The 21,602-nt window shown below is 34.6% G+C and overlaps 2 protein-coding genes across 2 annotated transcripts; one reads left to right on the top strand and one right to left on the bottom strand.

Annotated features, from left to right (window-relative positions):
* The first annotated feature begins 10,644 nt into the window (after positions 1-10,644).
* LOC114316343 (uncharacterized) lies at positions 10,645-11,967 on the top strand. The gene is made up of 2 exons (XM_028263004.2): positions 10,645-11,069; positions 11,455-11,967. The coding sequence occupies exons 1-2, from the start codon at positions 10,709-10,711 to the stop codon at positions 11,790-11,792; spliced, it is 699 nt and encodes a 232-aa protein (XP_028118805.2). The 5' UTR covers positions 10,645-10,708; the 3' UTR covers positions 11,793-11,967.
* Positions 11,968-12,380: 413 nt separating this feature from the next.
* Positions 12,381-20,721, bottom strand: ARP2 (actin related protein 2). The gene is made up of 15 exons (XM_028232640.2): positions 20,458-20,721; positions 19,766-19,876; positions 17,344-17,478; positions 17,151-17,222; positions 16,962-17,040; positions 16,637-16,686; positions 15,734-15,837; positions 15,553-15,621; positions 15,402-15,465; positions 14,964-15,032; positions 14,349-14,432; positions 13,762-13,820; positions 13,357-13,423; positions 13,116-13,199; positions 12,381-12,798 (listed from the first exon to the last, which is right to left on the bottom strand). The coding sequence occupies exons 1-15, from the start codon at positions 20,500-20,502 to the stop codon at positions 12,718-12,720; spliced, it is 1,173 nt and encodes a 390-aa protein (XP_028088441.1). The 5' UTR covers positions 20,503-20,721; the 3' UTR covers positions 12,381-12,717.
* Positions 20,722-21,602: the final 881 nt, after the last annotated feature.

The following is a 21,602-nucleotide window of genomic DNA, read 5'->3' as shown; positions in this document are numbered from 1 at the left end:
TGATAAGTGATAAAAGAAAATAATAATAAGATTTATTCTGGGTTTTAGAACGTTGTATGGGATCTTGCCAGAGTGGCAATCGAGTCCCAATTGGCTTGCTCTAGAAGGTGTTTGATGTAATTTGTTAATTTCTTGGATTAATTCATTTTAGAATGTTTGAAATTGCTCTATGCTTTTTCTTATATTGCTTAAATTGGATTGATCAATAAGATATTGGATTTTTGTTTTTTTCCCCCACCTCTTTTTAAATTCACTTGAACCTATGTCAAGCTTATTTTAAAAAGAGGATTTTGGGAGTCGGCTTGGGGTGTGCCTCGACGGCCTCTTAAGTAACCACCATCAAGGTTCAAATTAACTCTAATCACCATATTTGCTCATATTTTTAAGTGAATTTGGTTTTATTTGATCATATTTTTTGAAGATTCAAGTTAAACTCTAATCACCTATTTGCTCATAAAGTGAATTCAGTTGTATTTGATCATATTTTTTTTCATATTTTTTTTAGGTTTGAAATTTGGGGAAAAGAAAAAAAAAATTAATTTGGATTTTTTAATTTTTTTTTATAATTTTTTATTTTTATTTTCCAAGTGTGATTCTCATATTTTTGGAAGATGTTCCAATCTGTAAGAGTATGAATAATCATGTTGATCATGAACTGTTACACGGCATTAATTTCTCTTTACGCTCACATGTATGTACTAGTGTTACATCAATTTGTAAAATGAGTAATGAGAAATTTAGTTGATATAGGTAGAAGCTCTCTTATTTTTACGATTAATTACCTAAAAATATTGTTTACAAAATTGATGGTAGTTTTTAAGTCTTACTCTAAATTTTATAACCCTCAACTCAAGCCATCTTTCTAGATTATTTTCCTTTTCTATATGATATTGTCGTTAAGAGTAACTATTGCTAATTCATTTTCTCACAAACATGGATCCAATCCCCCTTCTAAGAAAAATTATTAGGTGATCTATGTAGTAATACATCACACCAATCACTAAATATCATGTTCCTTATTATATTTTTTGACCCAACATAAAATCATAAGTCTTATCCTTTTTACTAATAATGGCACTCGTGGGTCCGCCTTTGGCTATACCATACGACCAGCAAATAAACAAAATCAATATTAATATATCAAATCATATAAAAAAAAATATTATTTTTTAGTTCAAATCTCATTATTTTCATGGCATAGATCCATTTTAAATAAAATTTATATATTTTTTGAAATCATTCATCGAGATATATCACATGAAATTTATATTAAATATAAAATTATATAAAAAAATATTATTTTTTGGGTGAATATTGTTATACGAAATTCCCTCCATATTATCAATTTCTGGTTTCCCTTATTAATATGTAAGCTTCATATTTTCTTTTGTTTTCGTGCATATCATACTTTTAACAAGGACCGTCACATTTGATTGTGAAACTATGTACATATATGTATATTAGCATTGGGTTTGGCTTCCCTCCAGTCCGGACTGGAGGTGCTGTTAGGGCTATGAAGGCCCATCATAGGTCCCGTTTTGATAATTTGAATCATTCAATGTGTAAAATTTGTAGAGTACTATGTATCTGTACAAATCACATTAATCGGACATCGATAGTTATGTGATCAAATTAGTTTTGTAAAAAAATTAGACGGTAATAAACGGTTGACAAAAATGTGATCCGATGAAATAACTATCGATATCCGATCAACGTGATTTTTTTACAAGCATATAGTACTCGACGAATTCTACACATTGAACAACTCAAATTATTGAAACGGGACCCGTGGTGAGTCCCCACAGGCTCAACAACACCCTCCAATCCGATCACGGACTAGAGGGAAGCCAATTCCATTGGCATTTTCTACACACGCAAATGTGTTATATAAATTGTGTGATTTATAAATATATCAAATAGATATACAAACACCCCAAGAGGGCTTATGTATAAGAGATTTCTTTTCTTTTTTGAATAAATTCTTCTAATTTCTTTTATTTATTTATTATTTATTTATTGTTACATAAATGATTAGAAAATTGAGAAATTTCTCAATCTCAATAAATTGAGAAATTTTTTAATTTTGTGACTTTTCTCTGTTCTATATTTTGTATTTCAATTACCTGTTACATAAAATGGGAAGTCCTTTTATCAAATGATTTTATTATGTATAAATTACAAATACATTATTTGCGATTTGCTTAAAATATGAATTACTTCTGTAGTTAAAAATTACATCTTGTCATTCAAGTTTCTAATCGCATAACAAATAACTTCTTTTATTAACATAACAAATAACCCATTTTATTAATTAATGAGGGCTACTATTTGCTCCCACCTTTTTACCTTGGCCTCTGAACTTCTTTGAACCCCCACCTAGCAAAATAAAGCCCCTCTATTTTTTCTTTGAATTGCCTACCTTAGAACCAACTATACCTTTAATCCCAAACCCAAACCCAAACCCAAATCCAAATCCAAACCCAAACCCTAGCCCCCACTCCCAACCACCACCTTCGGCAGCTCACTTATCAGAGCCCTCATTGTCGGCAGTCCCACCATTGTCGCTGCCTTCCTATTTCTTTTTCCATTTTCCTTCTTTTTCACCTCACTGCCTCCTCTTCTTTTCTTCCCATCGCAGCCCAAATCATCGCTGCCATTTCAAAAAACCCTAGGGCTAGGGTTAAGGTTTTGAGAGAAGGTAAGGAAGAAGAAGAAGATGGTTAGGGACCGAGATCAAAGTCGAAGTCTATGGCCATGGCGGTGAGGAGTTTGCGACGGTGAGAGAACCACGAACCCAGAAGAAGAAAATGGTTGGACTCAACAGCTTGGCGGTGAGGAGTTCACGATGGCGAGATAACTGCGAACCTAGAAGAAGAAGAAGAAGAAGAAAAAGAAGAGAGAGAGAGAGAGAGAGAGAGAGAGAGAGAGAAATGGAAAGGGATCGCAATGGTGGAAGGGTGATCAGATCTGCTGAAGAAGAAGAAGACGAAGAAAAAGAAGAGAGAAAGAGAGAGAGAGATGGTGCCGGCTAGAGTGGAGGTGGAGGTGGAGGTGGAGGTGGATGGTTAGGGTTAGGGTTAGGGTTAGAGTTAGAAGGTTAGAGATGGGTAAAAATGAAAATTGGTGTTAGGACAAAATTGTAATAAAAAAAATAAAGAAAATGTGGGGGTTCGAAGGAAAAAGGAAAAAGAAAAAATAAAAAATAAAAAAAGGTAGGTGCCAAATAAAGGATAAACTACTAATAATTCATAATAGTTGGACTTAATTCCTATCAAATCTTATTGAAAATAAGTCTAAATTGTCGCTAAAAATAATTTTTTGTGACAATTTTTTGCATATGTTGCTTAAAATTGACAATTAGTTACTTTTTTTGTTACGATTTTTATAAATTATCGCTAAAACTTACAATTAGCGACTTTTTTTGACATTTTTCAAACTGTCTTTGAAAGTTAAAAATTAGTGATTTTTTATTTTGTGACGATGTCGCTAAAACTTATAATTAGTGACTTTTTGTGATAATTTTCAAATTCTCACTGAAAATTAACAATTAGTAACATTTTTTTAATAGTATTTAATGAAAAATGCCAATAAGTCCACTTATTAAGACCTATACGTAAGTCCCCATATTAATAAAGGAAGCTGTTATTCCCACTCCACTTTAATTAACAAGTTAATTAATAATTTTTAATGTCAAAAATGCATTTGATTCAAATAATTTTATTGTTGTGTAGAAGCGTAATTACAAATTTCATTTCTTTGTTAATTCTATTAAATAAAAATTCTGATGATGGGGTAGTTGTAATTTTAGAAATTACATGGAGCAATTTGTATTTTAAGTAAATTTCAAAAAATAGTAACTTGGTTTTGACCTATTATTTGTATCATAACTAAATCATTTTAAGTCATAACTAAAAAAATAATAGTATCATAAACAAACACTACATAACATATAACTAAAATAATAATGCCAATAGGTCATAAACAACATTACAATGAGTTATAAATAATATGGGTAAATTACATTGACACCCCTTGAGGTTTGATCCAATTACTACTTATCCCTTGACGTTTTAGAAATTACATTCTCACCCTTATGGTTAATAGTCTCATTTCACAAGCTCCTTGCTTATATAAAAGTTAACAACTTTTAGTAAAAAAACAGAAGAAATTACATTTAAAAAAAAAAAAAAAAAAGTAAAGGAAAGAGGGAAAAAAAAAAAGAAAGTAAAGCAAAGGAAAAAAAGAAAAAGTGTAAGAGTTCAATGTCTTCATTCCGTCTAAATAATTATAATGACAAGGGAGTTAGTATAATTTTCCAAACGTCAGGGAGTGATATATATTAAACCTAAATCTCAGGGGATGTAAGTGTAATTTACCCAAATAATATTACAATGAATCAGAATCAAGTCATAGCCAAAACTATGGCCCCGTTTGGTAGAGCTGTGGAAAAGTGATTATAGATTATAACTCAAGTCATAGCCAAAACTATGGTCCCATTTGGTAGAGTTGTGGAAAAGTGATTATAGATTATAACTTAATAGATTATGGCTTATAGCTGTGAACATAAACTGTTAACCTGTTTGGTGTAGCTGTGGGATTATGAATTTAAGCAACAGAGTAGTGTTTGGTTAATAAGCTGTTGTAGACGTCCCCCGAACGCCCCGGGAGGGTGAACTCCCGTTCTGTTCATTTGGGGTCACTACAGCTCAGGACTCTCGAAATTGTCACGGTTCTTAATCTGAACCAAAGAGTCCAAATCCGGCAAATCGTTTTGAGAAAACAGATTTTTAGAAAAGAAGTGTCAAACATGGACTGCTTTGCCAGATACAGAGTCGCCACCTAAATATTTTATTTTGGGGAAATTTAGGACACCCTGACTCGTTTGCCTAAGGCCACGTGTCCGTCATCACCAAAGTTGCCTCGGCTCGGGAACTTGGGTACGATTGGGGAAGGTCACTTCGTGAGCACCCCCGCTCGCCCGATCAAAGATCGACCTCTACTAACCATGATATCTATTTTTGAAAACGTTATGCGTTCTTATTCCGGTTATTAGCCTAGATTACTATGTGATGCGCACAGCATACAAGTATAGACTGGATCGCCTGAATTGGAACAAAACATTTCATGTTTGTTTTTGAAAGATGGTTTGCTACTCGTAAGTAGGCTTAAAATGCAGATTTTGCCACCCTCAGGTGAGCTTAAGGAAAGATGGTTTTGCCACTATCTAGTGGGCTTAAAACTCACAGTCAATGATTTGTTCCAATTTAAGTAACTCAACCTTTACCCACAGGCATTCAGGCAGTTATATCACATAAGCAAATAGCCTCGTGGTAAGTATGTTATTCATGGCAGTCACTCACACGCATGCAAAGATGCTAAAGCATAAAACTCACCGGGTACTCCAAGCCAAAAAAGAAGCTAATTAGAAATCTATGCATGATCCTAATTATACATAAGTGCCTAATGCAACACATGCAAAAATGCAACTATAACAGGCTTGGCTATTCTAGACATGGCATATGAAATACTACAGCTAACATGTATTCAACTTGGAATTGAAAATACAATGCAGTTAGTATGATGCGCCGAGCCCGGTGCATGCAAAACAGATGAATGAATGCAAACATGCTATCATACTGTATGCTAATTGAAACATGCCCTAATCTAACCATCATAAGCGGGTAAATAAAAGGGAGAAAGACGTGGGGTTGGAAGACATACATCACACACACGCACACTTATTACAGTTATGCCCTCGCGCAGAGGGTCCGAATAAATATACAGTCCCAAATAAATAATTACAGTCCCAAATAGATACAAAAATCCTAATTAATTTACAAATTAATCTAGGAAAGCTATAAACTGGCATGCAAGCCAGGGACTGCCTTGACTCTGATGAATGATGCATGTCTGGGATGCCTTGCGCGGAAATCCACAGCGATACCCCGATTAGCCTCTGTTTCATAATAATTTCTTGGAAAGCGCGCCAAGCTCCGGAAGGCTGCTAATTATTGATTTGCTGCAACAGAGAGCAGGAAAGGGGCATAGCAATGTATTTTCACAGATGTATGCATGCCTCAATCCTCGTGCCACCAATCACGCATCTCGATGCATGATGGCCGAGGGGTCGAATTGTGCAACTCAATATGGAATGAATGCACATGAAAAACACAATGAAACCTAGACTCCATCATGGATAATCCGGAGTGTCGGTGACTGGGAATTGAGACACATTTCGTCACTCAGAGTACGAAACGTACCTCGTTTCCCGTGCCCGGGCTAACTCCTACCCCAAGCACAATGCAATATGCATGAGATGCATGAATGCAACTAATATACAACCTAGCATGCACAATGCTATGAAATGGCATACACGATGCACGAGGTAACATGGCATACACAATGCGCTAACATACAATCTAGCATACGCAATGCTATGAAATGAGATGGCATACACAATGCAATATGGGCTTACACCAACACAAGTAGGCCTCAGCCACACTCACATAGGAGCCCATTAGATGAAAATGAGACAACTCGAGATGCGTGCACGCATGCACGCAAATCGAGGATCGACCCTAAGGCACCAAATGTCACTCTAATAAGACATGGCAAGGCATGAAAAATGGCATTCAAACATGCAAGTTTCAGCAGCAAAACATGACCCAAAACAGCCCCGAATCATAGGAATATGGCACCCGATGCATGAAATGGTCCCGAAATGCAAGATTAAGCTCATGGAATGACTTGTAGCTACATCAAGCATGCATTATTTGATCATGACATGTGAAGACAGATTCAAGGCAGCCCCAAAACAAGCATGTTTACAGTTCTAAGCGAGGCCAAACAGCAAACACAAATAGGGCAAAACTAGCATGCAAAAATAGCCCTAAATGTGAGATAAAGAAGCAACTCACAGCTGCTGACCCCAAACAGATTAGGACCCTTCAACAATGTTGAAGAAGGGCCCAAAATATGATGTTTTACAGTTTATGGCAAACCACAAAAACCAACACAGGTATGGCTAAGCTCTCATGCAAGAAAAAGGCCAAAAGATGGACAAAGAAGCAAGTAGTGGTTGCTGGCCTTAAACACAAAAGGGCCCTTCAACAATGTTGAAGAGGGGCCAAAAATAATGCACTTTACAGTTGATGGCCGGACCCAAAACAGTATGCAAGAATGCTCAAAATGCTATGCAAAATAAGGCCAAAAATAGGGACATAACACAAAGTATATAAAAGATGCCTCAAACCATGAAAGACCCTTAATGAAACATGAAGAGGGGGTCAAAATAAGACTGTTTTTAGTTCTGAAAAGAGACCAAAAACAGAAGCATCCGAGGCTAACAAATCATGCAAAAAAAATGGCCAAAAGAGAGATATAATGACAAGTAGTAAATGGAGGCCACAAACAGCAATGAGCCCTTCAACAATGTTGAAGAAGGGCTCAAAATAAGCAACTCTTCAGTTTATGACATGCCTCAAAACAGATTATACATAAGCCTAAAATACTACGCAAGAAATAGGCATATAAGAGAGATAATGAAGCAAGTGCAAGATGGGGACCTCAAATGACAAAAGTCCCTTAATGAAACATGAAATAGAGCTCAAAAAAACACTACTTTCATTTATGGCCGGAGCTCAGATATACAAGAAAGAGAGGCTAAGAAATGTTGCAAAAAGTGAGCTAGAAAAAGGGAAATGGTAACTCACCCTTGTAAACCAATCTTTAGCAACTTCTTGGACCAAATTTGCTGCCTCCTAGCCTCTGAGAAGACCTCCAAGCTGCTGGAAATGGAAGTGGTGGTGTGGTGCTAGGTGATGGTGTGTAAAAATGGTTAAGAACTTAAGGGGTTTTGAGGTTTAGAGTAGAGAGAGAGAGAAATTTAATGAGAGAGCTCAAAATCAAAATTTTCTAACTCTCCAACACAGCTGGGAGCTGCTGGTTTTATAAGCAAAAGAGTTGGAAAAGAGGGGGAAAAAAGGGGGGGAAAACAATTCAAGTTTCCCCCCAAAAAAGGCCAAAAAGTGGGATATAAAGGCAAGTGGTAGCTGCTGGACCCAAATGGCCGAGAGCCCTTCAACAAAGTTGAAGAGGGGCTCAAAACAAGACACTTTGTAGTTTATGACCAAGTCCGAAACAGCTCACAAGTAAGCCTAAAATACCGTGCAAAAATAGGCCTAAAAGAGCGTTAAAGAAGCAAGTGATAGGAGGAGATCTCAAACAGCAAAAGGTCCTTAATCAAACATGAAAGGACCTCAAAATATGACTATTTCGAGTTCGGGTCGGAGCCCAAAAATGTAGAATGAAGGTTCGGGAGCCAAAACACGCAGTTCGGGGCCCCGAAAGTGGGCTGTTAGGCACCGGAAGTTGTGTCCGACCACAAAGTTGGTCTCTCGGAACGCAGTGTCCCTCAAAAGGGAGTAAATAAGATGCATGCCAAAAACTGGAGCAAACGGAGGTGGTTAAACGGTCCCGAACTGAGGCACACGGCTAACGGCTCCGAAAAATCGGAAACTGGACTCCAAACGGGCAAAACGGCCTACGACCACGAAACGTAGCCTACGGCCACTGAGAGATGATCTACGAGACCTCTCCTTCCCTTCGGAAAGAGAAAACAGAGAAAATGGAGCCTGGTTCGCAAACCGAGGCAAAGCACAAAAGAGTCCAAGAGTCCGGAGGCAAGGCTCGCAGCCGAGACTCTGAAACTTCTGAACGAGCACAATATGCAATATCACCGAGCGCTCAACTGGTGACGTCTGAGTCTCAAGGTCGGTCAAAAATGGGGTGTCTACAGCTGTAAAATAGTTTTTTACTGTATAATTGTCCTTTCTACCCTTATATGATATAAAAATAATTATTTGGTTATTTTTTTCAGTTTTAATTTTCATTAATAAAAGTTAATATAATTAGTATTAATTAGTATCAATTAATATAAAAATTGATACATTTGCTAAAAATGAATGGAAGTATTATTGTCACAATTATTTCCCATTATAAATTAATTAGTATTAATTAATTGCTTAATTAGTATCAATTAATGGCTTAATTAGTCTCAATTAATACTAAAATTATTAATTAGTATAAATTAATATTAATATTTAATTTTTATTAGTATCAATTAATATTAATAATCAACAATTGTTATTAATTAGTATCAATTAATAATTAATTCATTACAAAAGTATACAATATTAATTTACTAATAATTAACACCAATTAATATTGATTTTTTTAATTAATGTTGATTTTTTTTTTCTTTTTCTTTAGGAATATACAATTTTTTATTTTTTAATTAATATAAAAATATACAACATGAATTTATTAATAATTAATACCAATTAATTTTTCAATTAATATTGATTTTTTTTTCTTTTTCTTAGAAGTATACAATTTTTTATTTTTAAATTAATATTAATATTTGAGTATTGACGAGGACATTTAAGTAATTTTAGCCCCCTTACACCAACTGCATGCTTAATTCAAAAATTTAAGCACCTCCGACCAACTTTTGAGATAAGTTGAGAAATAGCTTGATTTAAGCTATAAGTTGGTTAACTTAAACTGCACCAAACACACTATTTTAGCTTAAATTAAACTAAAAACTGAAATAAGCAGTTTATAAGCTCTACCAAACAGGCCTTATAATAGGTCAAAACCAAGGACATAAATGTCATAACTTGGTGAAACTTTGTGGTGCAATTTCAATTTCTTAAAAAGTTCGTCACAGCAACATAATTCCTCAAATGCTTATCCTTCCCTAACAGTTACTCTCCCAAGCAAAATCAATAAAGCAAAAACAACTGCAAATTCAGTTATTAGGTAGTGGTTGGGCTTTCTCATGCAAAGAACCACCCTGCAGTAGTTAAAAAGTTTGAGCTAGATAATTACACAATAAAACTCCTTGATTGATATCTGATTGATTCTCCATCCAAAGAGAAAATATTATGAGTAATGTTAGAGACCCCAAATATTCTACCAAAAGTTTTATCAAATGTCTCATATGGGTGTGGGACCTACACAATGTGGGTCCCATGTGGGTCCTACACCCATGTGAGACATTTGGTAAAACTTTTGGTAAAATTTTTGAGGCCTCTAGCATTTTTGAAATATTATTTATCATTGTCACTTTGTTTCATCTTTTAGGTGTATTAATACAGGATTTGTACGATGACAGTTATATGTATGTACAAGGCTCATCATACTTAATAATATAAGTTGTTATACTACATTAAAATTCACATAAAAGATAAAGAATAAATTACAAATACAACTCTTGAGATTTGCTTAAAATACAAATCGTTTCCCGTGGTTTAAAAATTTACAAATATCTCAATGTTAGTATTTTTTATTTAACAGAATTAACTAAGAAAATGAAATTCATAATTACCCTCCTACACAATAATAAAATTACCTAAATTATTAATTGAGATATATTTCTAACATCATTAAAAACTGTTAATTGACTTGATGATTTATTAATAAAATGGGCAATTTGTTATGAAAAAAATCTCAGGGGATGGAATGTAATTTTTAAAATTACAGAAGCGATTCGTATTTTAATCAAATCTCAAGGAGTGTGTTTGTAATTTATCCAAAGATAAAAGAGTTTTGGAGAACCATTCTCCAAATGTTTCCAAAAGCAAGCAGCTGTTCTCTCTCTCTTCTAAACATCCAGCCACTCCACTATCTGCCAAAGGACATTCACATGTCTTTGTTTGTTGTGAATATAAAAATTTCCTCCAACTCTTCGCTTACAGTTGGTTCACCATCTGTCACTCATTATTCACACCACACACACTCGCACCCAATTCTCAACTGCAGAGAGAGAACTAGATTGCTTGCTAGTTATTGGTGCACAAGCCTAAAGGAAGAACTTTTATCTTCCAGAATTTTGGTTCTTATGGATTCTAAAATTCTTTTTCTACTTTCATCCTTGTTAACTCTATCACTAGCTCAAGAAATTGAACCAGCAACAACAGCCAACCCCCAAATCACTGTTATGGGTATTGTTTACTGTGATATCTGCTCCAACAACACCTTCTCCAGGCACAGCTACTTCTTACCAGGTTCTCAAATTCAAATACCCACTTCTACTTTTGTCATTTGTTTTTATTTTTATATTCATATCTAGGTAGATTGGGTAACATTTGGCATAATTTGCACAAAGTGACTGCTCTTGTGTTCAAATTCACAACCTCACGGTTTGTAGGCTGAGTTTTAATCACTGAACCAATGAGCCCCTTGTTGGGTACAAACCCCATCAAACGGGGAGGTGCTTAGCACAAGGGTAACTGGGCTTTACTGTAATATGGGCATCATGGGTTCATAACACACTCCACATACGGCATACGGGATGACGGAAACTTTGTGCATTGGTCTGCCCTTTTACTTATCTAGGTAGAGAATATAATAGAACCTCATGCTTCTTCACATATTAAATTGTATAAGCAGGTGTGGATGTTAAAATAGACTGCACATTCAAAGCAACTTCTCCACAAACAATTGAACAGATAGCATTCTCGGTCAATAGAACTACAAACCAGTATGGAGTCTATAAGTCGGAAATACCTTCAGTTGATGGAATTGATTGTGCAAGGGATAAAGCAATGGTGTCATCCTGCAGGGCAAGCTTGATGTGGAGCTCATCTTCTTCATGCAACATTCCTGGTCACATAACCACGTCAGATGGGATAGCAGTTAAATCAAGACGATCCAATCTCTGCATTTACAGCCTAAATGCATTGAATTACAGACCATCCAGGAGAGATATTACCTTGTGTAAAAATTAGGAACTGTACTAAAGTTCTTTCCATCTGCCTACTCTGCCTTTTCCAAGTCTCATGCTCTAAGAATAACTACCCACAAAAATTTTCGCGTATGTACAATTTGGTTGCATGAATATGTTGTATTCAAGTTTTTCATTTTACTACAATAAAAATGAAATTTGCAAGCATTATCCAGAAAGCATTGAGGAGAAAGAGAGTTGATTGACACCTATGTTGGTTAACTTTTACATAATTCAAACATAGGGATTAGGAATCTCTCCAATATTGGAACTGTCTAATACAAATTCACTTATTATACAGCTGATTGTACGGTTATAAGGCCTCAAAAGTGCGGAATTTTCAAACAAGTTCTTCTCTGATAGCACATCAGTTTCATCCTCTCTAATTCACAACTCTCTTAATTACTTAAAATTATTAGCAGCGAAAAGTATCATGAAATCCCAGCAATGAGCTCAACCACACAACATAAATAGAAATGCCTAAATAATTTCCTACGATAGATGAGACACCATAAAGATTAAAATACTCAATAACCATGGTGAGCAAGAGAAGCAAAATACGTCATATTTCAAGAGTATGCAGAATGGTCACTGACATGGTTAGAAACTCCAAAACTACAAGTTCATTTATTTCCCTGTATTATATATGACCAAATAGGATAAAAGGAAAATTCAAGCACAAAAATTGTTACAATGATATACATGATAGACATCTGCTCCACCAATACAAAGATATGCGGGAAGCATTAAAATACATAATTTTTTCCCTATACCTAGCGATAGGGGTATGGCATGGTGAGATTTTTTTTTTTTGGGCGATACATATGGCATAGCGAAACTTTCGCTAGAATTATCACAAAAATAGATCACTGCATAGCCACCTAACTCTTGGAAGACTTAAATGCTAACACTCTCTCCTATCCAAAAATTCATGCTTGGCCACACTTGCTTAGACATGCAATTCCCTCTTCCAGGTAATCTTCTCTGCTAATCCAAAACTCCGGTGCATCCTGCACAAGTAATCAAATTTCTCAATGTCCAACTTCATATCAATTCATGTTTTTGTTCCCTATATCTGAAAAATTGCTTTTTGTTAAGAAACTTATTTTTCCTTTATTTTTTCTTTTCTTGCTTTCCTTTTTTGCTCTTCATTTCAGTTTGCTTTTCACAAATCTGAAAGCAACAAATGCACTATCCAAATATTGTGGTCTACTTTTAGAAGCATAAGACATGCTTAAAATGGGGGTGAAAAATGCAAGTTGACAGAACACATCACTGAAACCACTGTGTCCTGGTTTGTATGAGAGAGAGAGAGGCAATACTGTACCTTCATAATTCCTGCAAGGACTGCTCCTCCAAGGTACACCATATGCTTTCTTCGCGGTGGATCCTCTATCCGCAACCGTAGTTTCTGTTACAGTAGAAGTAGAAGAAGATCAGAAGAATTGTTCGCTAACATGAAGTGAGAGCCTCATTGTTAAATTGGATGAACAAAATTAAAAAAAACATGATAATTTTTTCTTTTTTCTTCTCCTTCCATACCATAACACATGTAACTTGGGCCTTACCTTCAACCCATCCTTGTTTCCCTTCAGTACAGCTTCAAGATAACGGTCTAAAATTTCTTTCTCCAGGCTGTAGGAAAATAAAAATGAAAAACTTCAATAACTAAATTTAAAGCTATATCGAGGTATCAGAACTAAAGAGGGCATCTCCTTGGGTTCTTACAAAACTAGATTAGCGATTCATTATTAAAATCACAAAGGCAGAAGACTACTTTAGTTGCAAGACTGTAACACATGTGAACAGATGTTTTCCAAGAGAAGAACATAGAGCAATTAATACCAAGTTTTCAAAAAGTCCAATAAGTTGAAAAATCACTGCAAATATAACTTGTGAGAGATAAATTAATCACCAAGAAGAAAGCAGTGCAATGATTTTATATAATGCAAAAGGGGATTTAAATTTCTTACCGACTAGGCAATCCAGGATACATAGTACTCCCCCCACTTAAAACTATGTGTTGGTACAGCTGTGAAAAATAAAACAACTTAAAAGTTAAATAAAACAAAATAAATGAAATAAACCCAAATGCATTACAAAGTGTATATTGCACGAGGTAAGGAGTGGCCCTTGGCAAAAGGACCTGCCTCTATAGTTGTAGTGCATATACCCATCAATTTGGATTCTTCAATTGATCATATATACCCATCAATTTACAAAGTGTCTTAGAAAGTTGTACAAACCAACAATTTTAACCTATTCACAATCATCTTGTTAAAGCACATGTGCAGAGGAAGTGTGCCCATATTTTAATTAAGGCAAAAAGATCCATCAACCAGCCCTCATAGCTGTGTATATGTACCAAATAGTAGAAACCCTATCCATGATATGACAATCTGCCACAAGATTTCATCTTTAAAATTTTTTCAGGGAACAAAGAAGTATAGAAAGAATATCTTCATCAAACTAGTTAACATATATGTGCCAAGCTATTAAGAATATGTCAAATAAAAGTTAAGAACTACAGGGATTATTTCTTATGAAATGATCTACATACCATCATCCGATTATCAATATCCATTTCTTGAATACAACGAAATACCATGTCAGCCATTCCATCACCTTCGACATCTATGAGTTCCTGCAATAAGAAAGCACTCTTAAACTTTTATTTATTTCGATTTATCAAAACGATATTAGAACTGTGTGACATACTAGCTTGTGAATACAAGCACACTAAAAGGCCTGAAAATCAGCATTCTAGGTGTTGAGAATGCTCCAACAATATCATAGTTTATACTGAATTCCACCAATGAAACTGTCTGATTTAGGTCAAGGTCTATCGTCAATTGAAAATGATTGTTTTATCAGCATACCAAACTGATTATGAACATCTGATGGTCTTTATTATGAAAACTTTATAAGTTGACAAAGATTTTGTTAATACTTAGTAGAAAGCCTGCAAATATACCATCACGTTTCCAAATTCTGAGCTTCAATAGTTCACATTATTAGAACAACATAAATTAATATGGTCAAATATATAAATAGAGACTAAACTCGTGAAAGTCAGCATACCATGTTCAGATGAACAAGAGACATATAAAGAAGAGATAAACTTAAAATTCCCATTTTCTTGAAGATAAGCAACTAATAAGAAAAATAGACTTACAGGAGTAAAAAGAGCCTCCGGAGCTTGGAACCTTTCCGTGCCAACTTTGATGACCCTTCCATCTGGCAGCTGATTAAAGTAATTTTCTTGATAAATTAACAAAACGCACAAACAATTTTAACAAGAAAAAGAATCACCTACGTCAAACATATGGTTTTAATGTCTTAGAAACTAGAAAATGAAGATACCAATGAATGAGAAAAGGTCAAATGATATATATACACGTACAACTGCTAAAGAATTCAGCAGGAAAAGCACATGAAACTATTATAATACAAATTGTTATTTTTTTATTTTTTATATAAGTTACTAATAATGCTTGGAACCTCTCTACTTGGGCCTTCTGTGTGACAATCACACTCACACATAAAAGAATTGAAAATTGAATATTAGGTACAAGATATTAAACAACTACACATACTAACAGAATTAACTTACAGTATAATTCTTAACAAGGATGGTAGTCTCAAGTCCCAATTGATATTCCCTCTTGTAATCATAACTGCAAGGAAACAGATCCAATAAATTGCAAAATTGCAATGAAAAAAATTCCATAAAAGCATACCACACAATGATGTTATTTGGTCACCTTATGTAGCAAAGCTTCTCTTTGATATCCCTAACAGTCTCAAAGTCAGCAGTCCTATTCATCGCATACCTTCAGGAAAGAAGTTTGTATTCCAATCAAAACAAAAGTAATTACTGTGAAGAACAGGTATGGCAAAAATGATACTAATCTTACTGACTATTTAGAAAGATGTTGGCCATACCCTCTACGCAGAAGCAAATCAACAAGATAAGATGTTATGTGCCGTCCAGCTACATTCATTCGTTTTGTAAGATGTGGGAATGAGTAGCCATCAACAACTGGAACCTGGAGAGAAGATTTAGCCATCAGCCAGTGAGACCCAAATAGAAGATTCGAGTAATTATACTCCCCAAGTAGTGATTCCCTATCTAGGGTCACAGCAATAATAGCTCCTCTCACTTACTAATAATTCTATACCAGATTTGTCAACAATATGGCACTAAGAGTCCAATTCTAAATTTATCAAATAGTGAAATGCATTACCAACCAAGTTGATACAGCCAACAAATCTGAGGATGCAAGCACACAACTTCTTGAATTGCTTTGTGCTTACCAACTTCATGGATCACACAAAATGAACATCTTTACATAAAGATTATATGTAGACACTCAATTAAAATATATATATATATATATACCCATTAAGACTAAGAAGATCATGCAATTAGTCTTACTAAAAGATGAGTCAACTTCAGAGTTGTCAAGCCACACAATACAAATCATAGGAAAACACTTTAGTCACATTTGAACATCCCATGGAGTGGAATCATTTCATTTTTGTTTTCTATAAATTGGAAGCAACAAATTGACTTTTAGAAAGAAGTCATTGCACAAATCAAAAAGCAAAACCTTAAAAACACAACGATTTAGGAAAGTCCACAAGGACCTATATCATAGAATACCGTACCAAAATTAAATTTCAAATTATATTAGACAATAAGCAGTTACGTGAGGATTTCATTTGCAGGAATGCAGGCAGCCAAAGGTTTAATTGAATAAAAACAGGGGGAAATACAAATAAAAAAGCAAGAAAGACCTCTTGACACTTCAAAATCATTTTACACAAATGGTTCGAATGATTTACCACATGAGTGACACCATCACCAGAGTCAATGACTAGTCCAGTCAGTAAGCCTGCACGAGTTCAAAAATAAATTTTTAGATGAAATCACTCACATGCTGGATATTGCGTATTTGCAGAGGATGTTGATTAACAGCAATAACAATAGTAGAAAGAAATATCTTCAAAAGAGAATTTGAACAGGTTAATAAGTAGATTTGTGTCCGTCATTTCCTTGGACTTTAGACGGAAGTAAAAAATTTGATATAACATCTAAGAGAGTGTTAAAAAAAAAAAAAAAAAGAAGATGATTTGTGAGGTTTGATCTTTTAAACATTTCTATAAGCACCTTGAGCATACAATGTCAAAACAGCTTGGATTTGAATGAAGACACCAGCGAAGTTGTACTTCTCAAACATGGTCTCAACCTGTAATATGAAGTTTTTTCAGATCAAAGGCTGCATATTTTTGTGCATAATTGGATAAATTATTTAAAGAAACTAAATGGAATAAAATTTAAGAAAGGATGATCTCAGACCATTTTTTCACGGTTTTTGGACGGATTAAGAGGTGGGTCTGTAAGTAAAATTTTACATTCTGTTGGATCTATCTGTTAAATGAGAATGTGTAACAACATTAGTTCTGTCATCATGAAACTATTGAAATATCAAAAAACAAACATAAAAACCATGAAACATTAAGGTAGGTTGTTAGGAGGCAAAAGGGTTCACCTTCAACTCATTGAAAAATGCATGGTCCCATACATTACCCATATCATCCCAGTTTTGCACAATACCATTGTTGACTGGATAAGAAACGTCTAACTGATGCCGCAAGTCTAGGCAAGCTTCTCCAACAACAATATCCTACACAAACAAGAGGTATACTTTAAAACTAACAAGCTGAAGTGTAAAGCTATGCAGCCAAGACTAATAATGCAAAAAAGTATTCACTCTGTATACAAATTATAGCATATATAAACCCCCAAGAAACCTAAGATGGTCTCCTTGATAGCAATAACAGGATAATAGTGTGAAATGTGTATTCACCTGATGTCCATAAGATGAAAAAAAAAAAAAAAAAATTCTAAGGAGTAGCAAAAATTGGAAAAATAAAAAAGATTACACCCAATTTAGTCTCCACTAGATGAGGACTGAGAGGGGTAGATTGGGTACAAAGCCAATCTTTGGTATAATTTGCACAAAGTGGTTGCCTCAAGTTCAAACCCACTACCTCAAGGTTGATTGGTCAATTTCAAGGATCAAGTTAGCTTCTTTTTTTCTTTTCTTTTTTTATAAGTAATATATTTATGTTATGGTTAGGGTAGTGCTGGTGAGTTTACTCAATGCTTTATAATGTCTTATCGATAGGGGGTATATGCATAACTTAAATTTTTTCTATACATGAGTTGTAGCATGTATGGCTGCCTTTGCAATCTAGGTAAAGTAATGTTGTAATTGTTTGCATATATGCTTTAGTTCAATTTAAATGGATTGTAGAAGTCAAACTGATGCAGCATCTATTGCATGGTTAAACAAGTACAATAGGCTATGGAAGTCCAACACAAAGTTTGAGGGTCCTATGTTCGTCAAGAAGCCTTTTTGATCCAAAGAGAAGTGTCCATGGTAGTGTTTAGCAGTTAAGGGTATTATGGTAACTTTAGTTTTGCTGGACATGGGTTGTGGGGTTGCCCATGGGTTTTATTTTGGGTCAAGTTATTAAATGGGTACTGAAGTAAAATTAGAAGTCATTAAATTTCCTATTATGATTGAAGTAGAATTGAAAGTCATAGTTGGTCTAGAATATTAGTAGTTGCTTAATATTTTTAGCTGAGTAATAGTCCCTATAGAATTAGGAGAGTCTTTAACTTATAAATATATATGTGATCTCAATGATTCAATAGTAGAGTTAATATTGTAAAATTTTGATATTGTGTTTGTGTGATTGGCCTATCCCTTGTGAGGGTGAAACACCTCTCTCTCTCTCTCTTCTTCTATCCAGCAAGATTATTGTTTACATCACTGTTCACAGTGCTCAGAACAGCCACCCGACAGCCCCTAAATACTTGCGTTTTCATTCCCAAAACCTTATCATTTTACAAACCCTTAAACTCCTATTTTTAAATATTTTTGCAGCCACAAAATCCCACCAAATCCAGCTTTATAAATCTATTGTTACTGCTGCCAGTATACTTAAACCGGGCTCACTACTTGTAGGAAAGTAATTCCCACTCGTCCTACATCACAAACTCTTAGTTTTGAAATTTGGGAACCACAATCAAAGGTTTGAAATTTCTAGAAATTTGTACCAAGTTATGAAATGCTTCTAGTTCAATGGAGAAGATACTTTATAGAATTTTATAAAGCTCCAATGAGATTGTTTACTGCAACTTTGATATAACAAACAAAAAAAACTGATCCTAAGATTGATGCCTATGGACTCGCTTCCAGGTGTAATGCCTTCTTTCTTCTCTTAATTTTTTACAATTTAAAACCTTTCGAATCCCAAAACCAGATCCGAATGCTCCTTTGTTTGTACTACCAATCACTCCATCAAACAAGCCTATTTGTTTCATCATTTATCCAACAACCTTAGCATCTAGCCAAACCAAAAATGAGCAAATTTACTTTTCTTGTATACAGATCACAGCACCCAAAACAGCCCTGAACTTTCAGTTCCAAATCTCTACCACTAACTTACCCCATACACCATTATAACCCTCAGAATTTTAGCAACCTTTGGCCACTAAAACTAAATATAATTCAGTCCTAAATAAACTCATTTCCATTGCTCTACATCAATCTTGGTCTCAGTGCTTGTAGGAGAGTGTGTATCTGCCACACCCATCCTAAATCATCACTTGACAATTTAAATTGTTTGGTGGCGTTAGTATGTATATAAGTATTGCACCCATAGTAAAATAAGAGATGATTGGTCCCTGAGATTTTTAAGAAATCATAACCGCTTGGCAAAAAAGTTTTCAAGTCTTCTTGATGAGGAAATAAAATGAGATTTATTTTGCATTGCCAACACAAATAAGTAGAACTAGTAAATGTAAAAACAAAATGTTGTGTTCGTTAATTTTGTCATGTAAGTTACTATATAGGCATATTGTTATCCATAAACAAAAATGTAAAAAATACATATATGCACCTTCAGTTCTTGTTCCATGAGGGATTCTTCATATCGTAGCATCGGCCTTCCTACCACGCAAGGGAACACAGAGGTGGGAAAGTTTTCCCCAGCGAAACCACACTTGACATACTGCAAATGCAATGAATAAGTCCATTTTCAAGAAGTGAAAAATACTGGTATTCTACATATTGGTGAATTTCCTATATCTCTGTGGTATGTTTGTATGTTTTCATGGAAGTTAAATTGCTAATTCTGTTTAAGAGACATATAATACAAATCTATCATCCAAAGGGGCACTATATTTGAGTCTAGATTTATAATTGAGTCTAGATCTATATTTGAGTCTATACTTAAAATCTTAAAAAAAGAAAGAAACGAAAGAAAAAAAAAATTAAGGATGGGTGGAGGCTGATCATCAAGCGAATAAAAAAAGCTCCGAAAAATCAAGTTTTATGAAGTCTTGAATTTGATCGAACTAAATAATCGAAAGATTGCAATTAGCTGAGCATTTGCTGAGTGAAGAGAAAAACACATTCACATAGAGAAATGCAAATAACAAACCCAGAAAGAAGGAAACAAAAAAAAAAAAGAAAAAAAAAAGGGAATTGCAAAAATTCGATCAACACAACAGGTTCAGATAAATTAGCGGATCGGAGAAAAGAAAGAAAGATTGGAGGAAAGTGAAGAAGATGAGAGAGGAGTGTTGTTACCCCAGTGCCGTTGTCGCAGACTACGACATTTCTGTTGTCCATCATCGTCCTCGTCTTTACTCTCTACTCTTGTTGTTGGCTGGAGTTTAAAGTCTCTCACCAAATCGCCATTGCCACTTTCTCTCTTGGACTCTGAAGATGCGTGAAGTAACAGAAAGGAGAAGGACTCTTTCTGCAGTTGTTAATATGTCTCGTCAATTGCTAGGTTTGCTCGGATCAGATGAATCAACACGATGGCCTCCTTTGGTAAGTTTTTTAGTAACTTGTTTTAGTTTTCGGTTATTTTAATAATTAAAATTTTTGTGATATTTGAATTTTTTTAATTAGATGTAATACTTGTGAGATAAAAAATAAATGAATGTAAATTTAGGTCAAGTTTGGGAAAACTAAATAAGTGTACTTTTTGATTTTTTATGAAATATAAGTTGGATTTGGGTTGGATTTGGAGTGAGTGTTAGAGGAGTGATATGACTTAAATAAGATAATGTGACTTAAATAGGATAGTGATTTTTTGACTTTTTAGATTTTTTGGAGGATGCCAAACTTGGCCTTAATGTGACGTTTAACATTTTTTGTCTTATTATAAATTTTAGACTAAAAAAAAACTGTAAACCCATTTTCCAAACCAGGCCAATATGAAATCAATTTTTTTGTATAGAATATGAAAGTATGAGTCTAATTATGTCAAGTGCAGCTTTTTTTTTTTTTTTTTAATTCATACATTCAATATGAGAGATCGTCAAGATCTGCTGCTGAAAGTTGGTCGTAAAAATCATCCCCTATAACTGGTTCATTCCCCCATTGGTTATCTTAGTCATTACCATGAAAGACGTTGTGCTGATAGTTGGGATACTGACTTTCATCGACGAATGTTTCTTTGCTGAAAGGATAACCTGGGATAGCTAGGTTGCAGTATATCTTCTGATTTCTATCTTCGCAAACTAGATGTCCATAATTTCCATTATACGCTAATAGAGGATTATTAGCAAATTTCCTCCATTTATTGAATTGATCTTTGAGTGAAAATTTTCTGCATGGCCAGGGTCTCCGATTGAGAAGTCCTGGGTATCTTGGAAATGTTGAAGTTCCTCTGAAATACATTTTATGCTTGGCTGGGAGGCACCTTATTCCTTTCAATTCTGGTA

Source organism: Camellia sinensis, chromosome 4 (genome assembly GCF_055761805.1).
Source record: "Camellia sinensis isolate YWXY chromosome 4, ASM5576180v1, whole genome shotgun sequence".
In the NCBI taxonomy this organism is placed as follows: domain Eukaryota; kingdom Viridiplantae; phylum Streptophyta; class Magnoliopsida; order Ericales; family Theaceae; genus Camellia; species Camellia sinensis.
The sequence above is the reverse complement of the archived record's forward strand: the minus strand, read 5'-3'. Positions and strand labels throughout refer to the sequence as shown.

What these genes read in the sequence shown, in the direction of transcription:
- LOC114316343 (XM_028263004.2), top strand. Translation starts at nt 10,709, where the DNA reads ATGTCTTTGTTTGTTGTGAATATAAAAATTTCCTCCAACTCTTCGCTT. An exon ending in GCACAGCTACTTCTTACCAG is followed by an intron (nt 11,070 to 11,454) that starts GTTCTCAAATTC and finishes TTGTATAAGCAG; the next exon opens with GTGTGGATGTTAAAATAGAC.
- ARP2 (XM_028232640.2), bottom strand. Translation starts at nt 20,502, where the DNA reads ATGATGGACAACAGAAATGTCGTAGTCTGCGACAACGGCACTGGG. An exon ending in CATTTTTCAATGAGTTGAAG is followed by an intron (nt 17,223 to 17,343) that starts GTGAACCCTTTT and finishes CTCATTTAACAG; the next exon opens with ATAGATCCAACAGAATGTAA. An exon ending in ATATTGATAATCGGATGATG is followed by an intron (nt 13,821 to 14,348) that starts GTATGTAGATCA and finishes TATTTTTCACAG; the next exon opens with CTGTACCAACACATAGTTTT.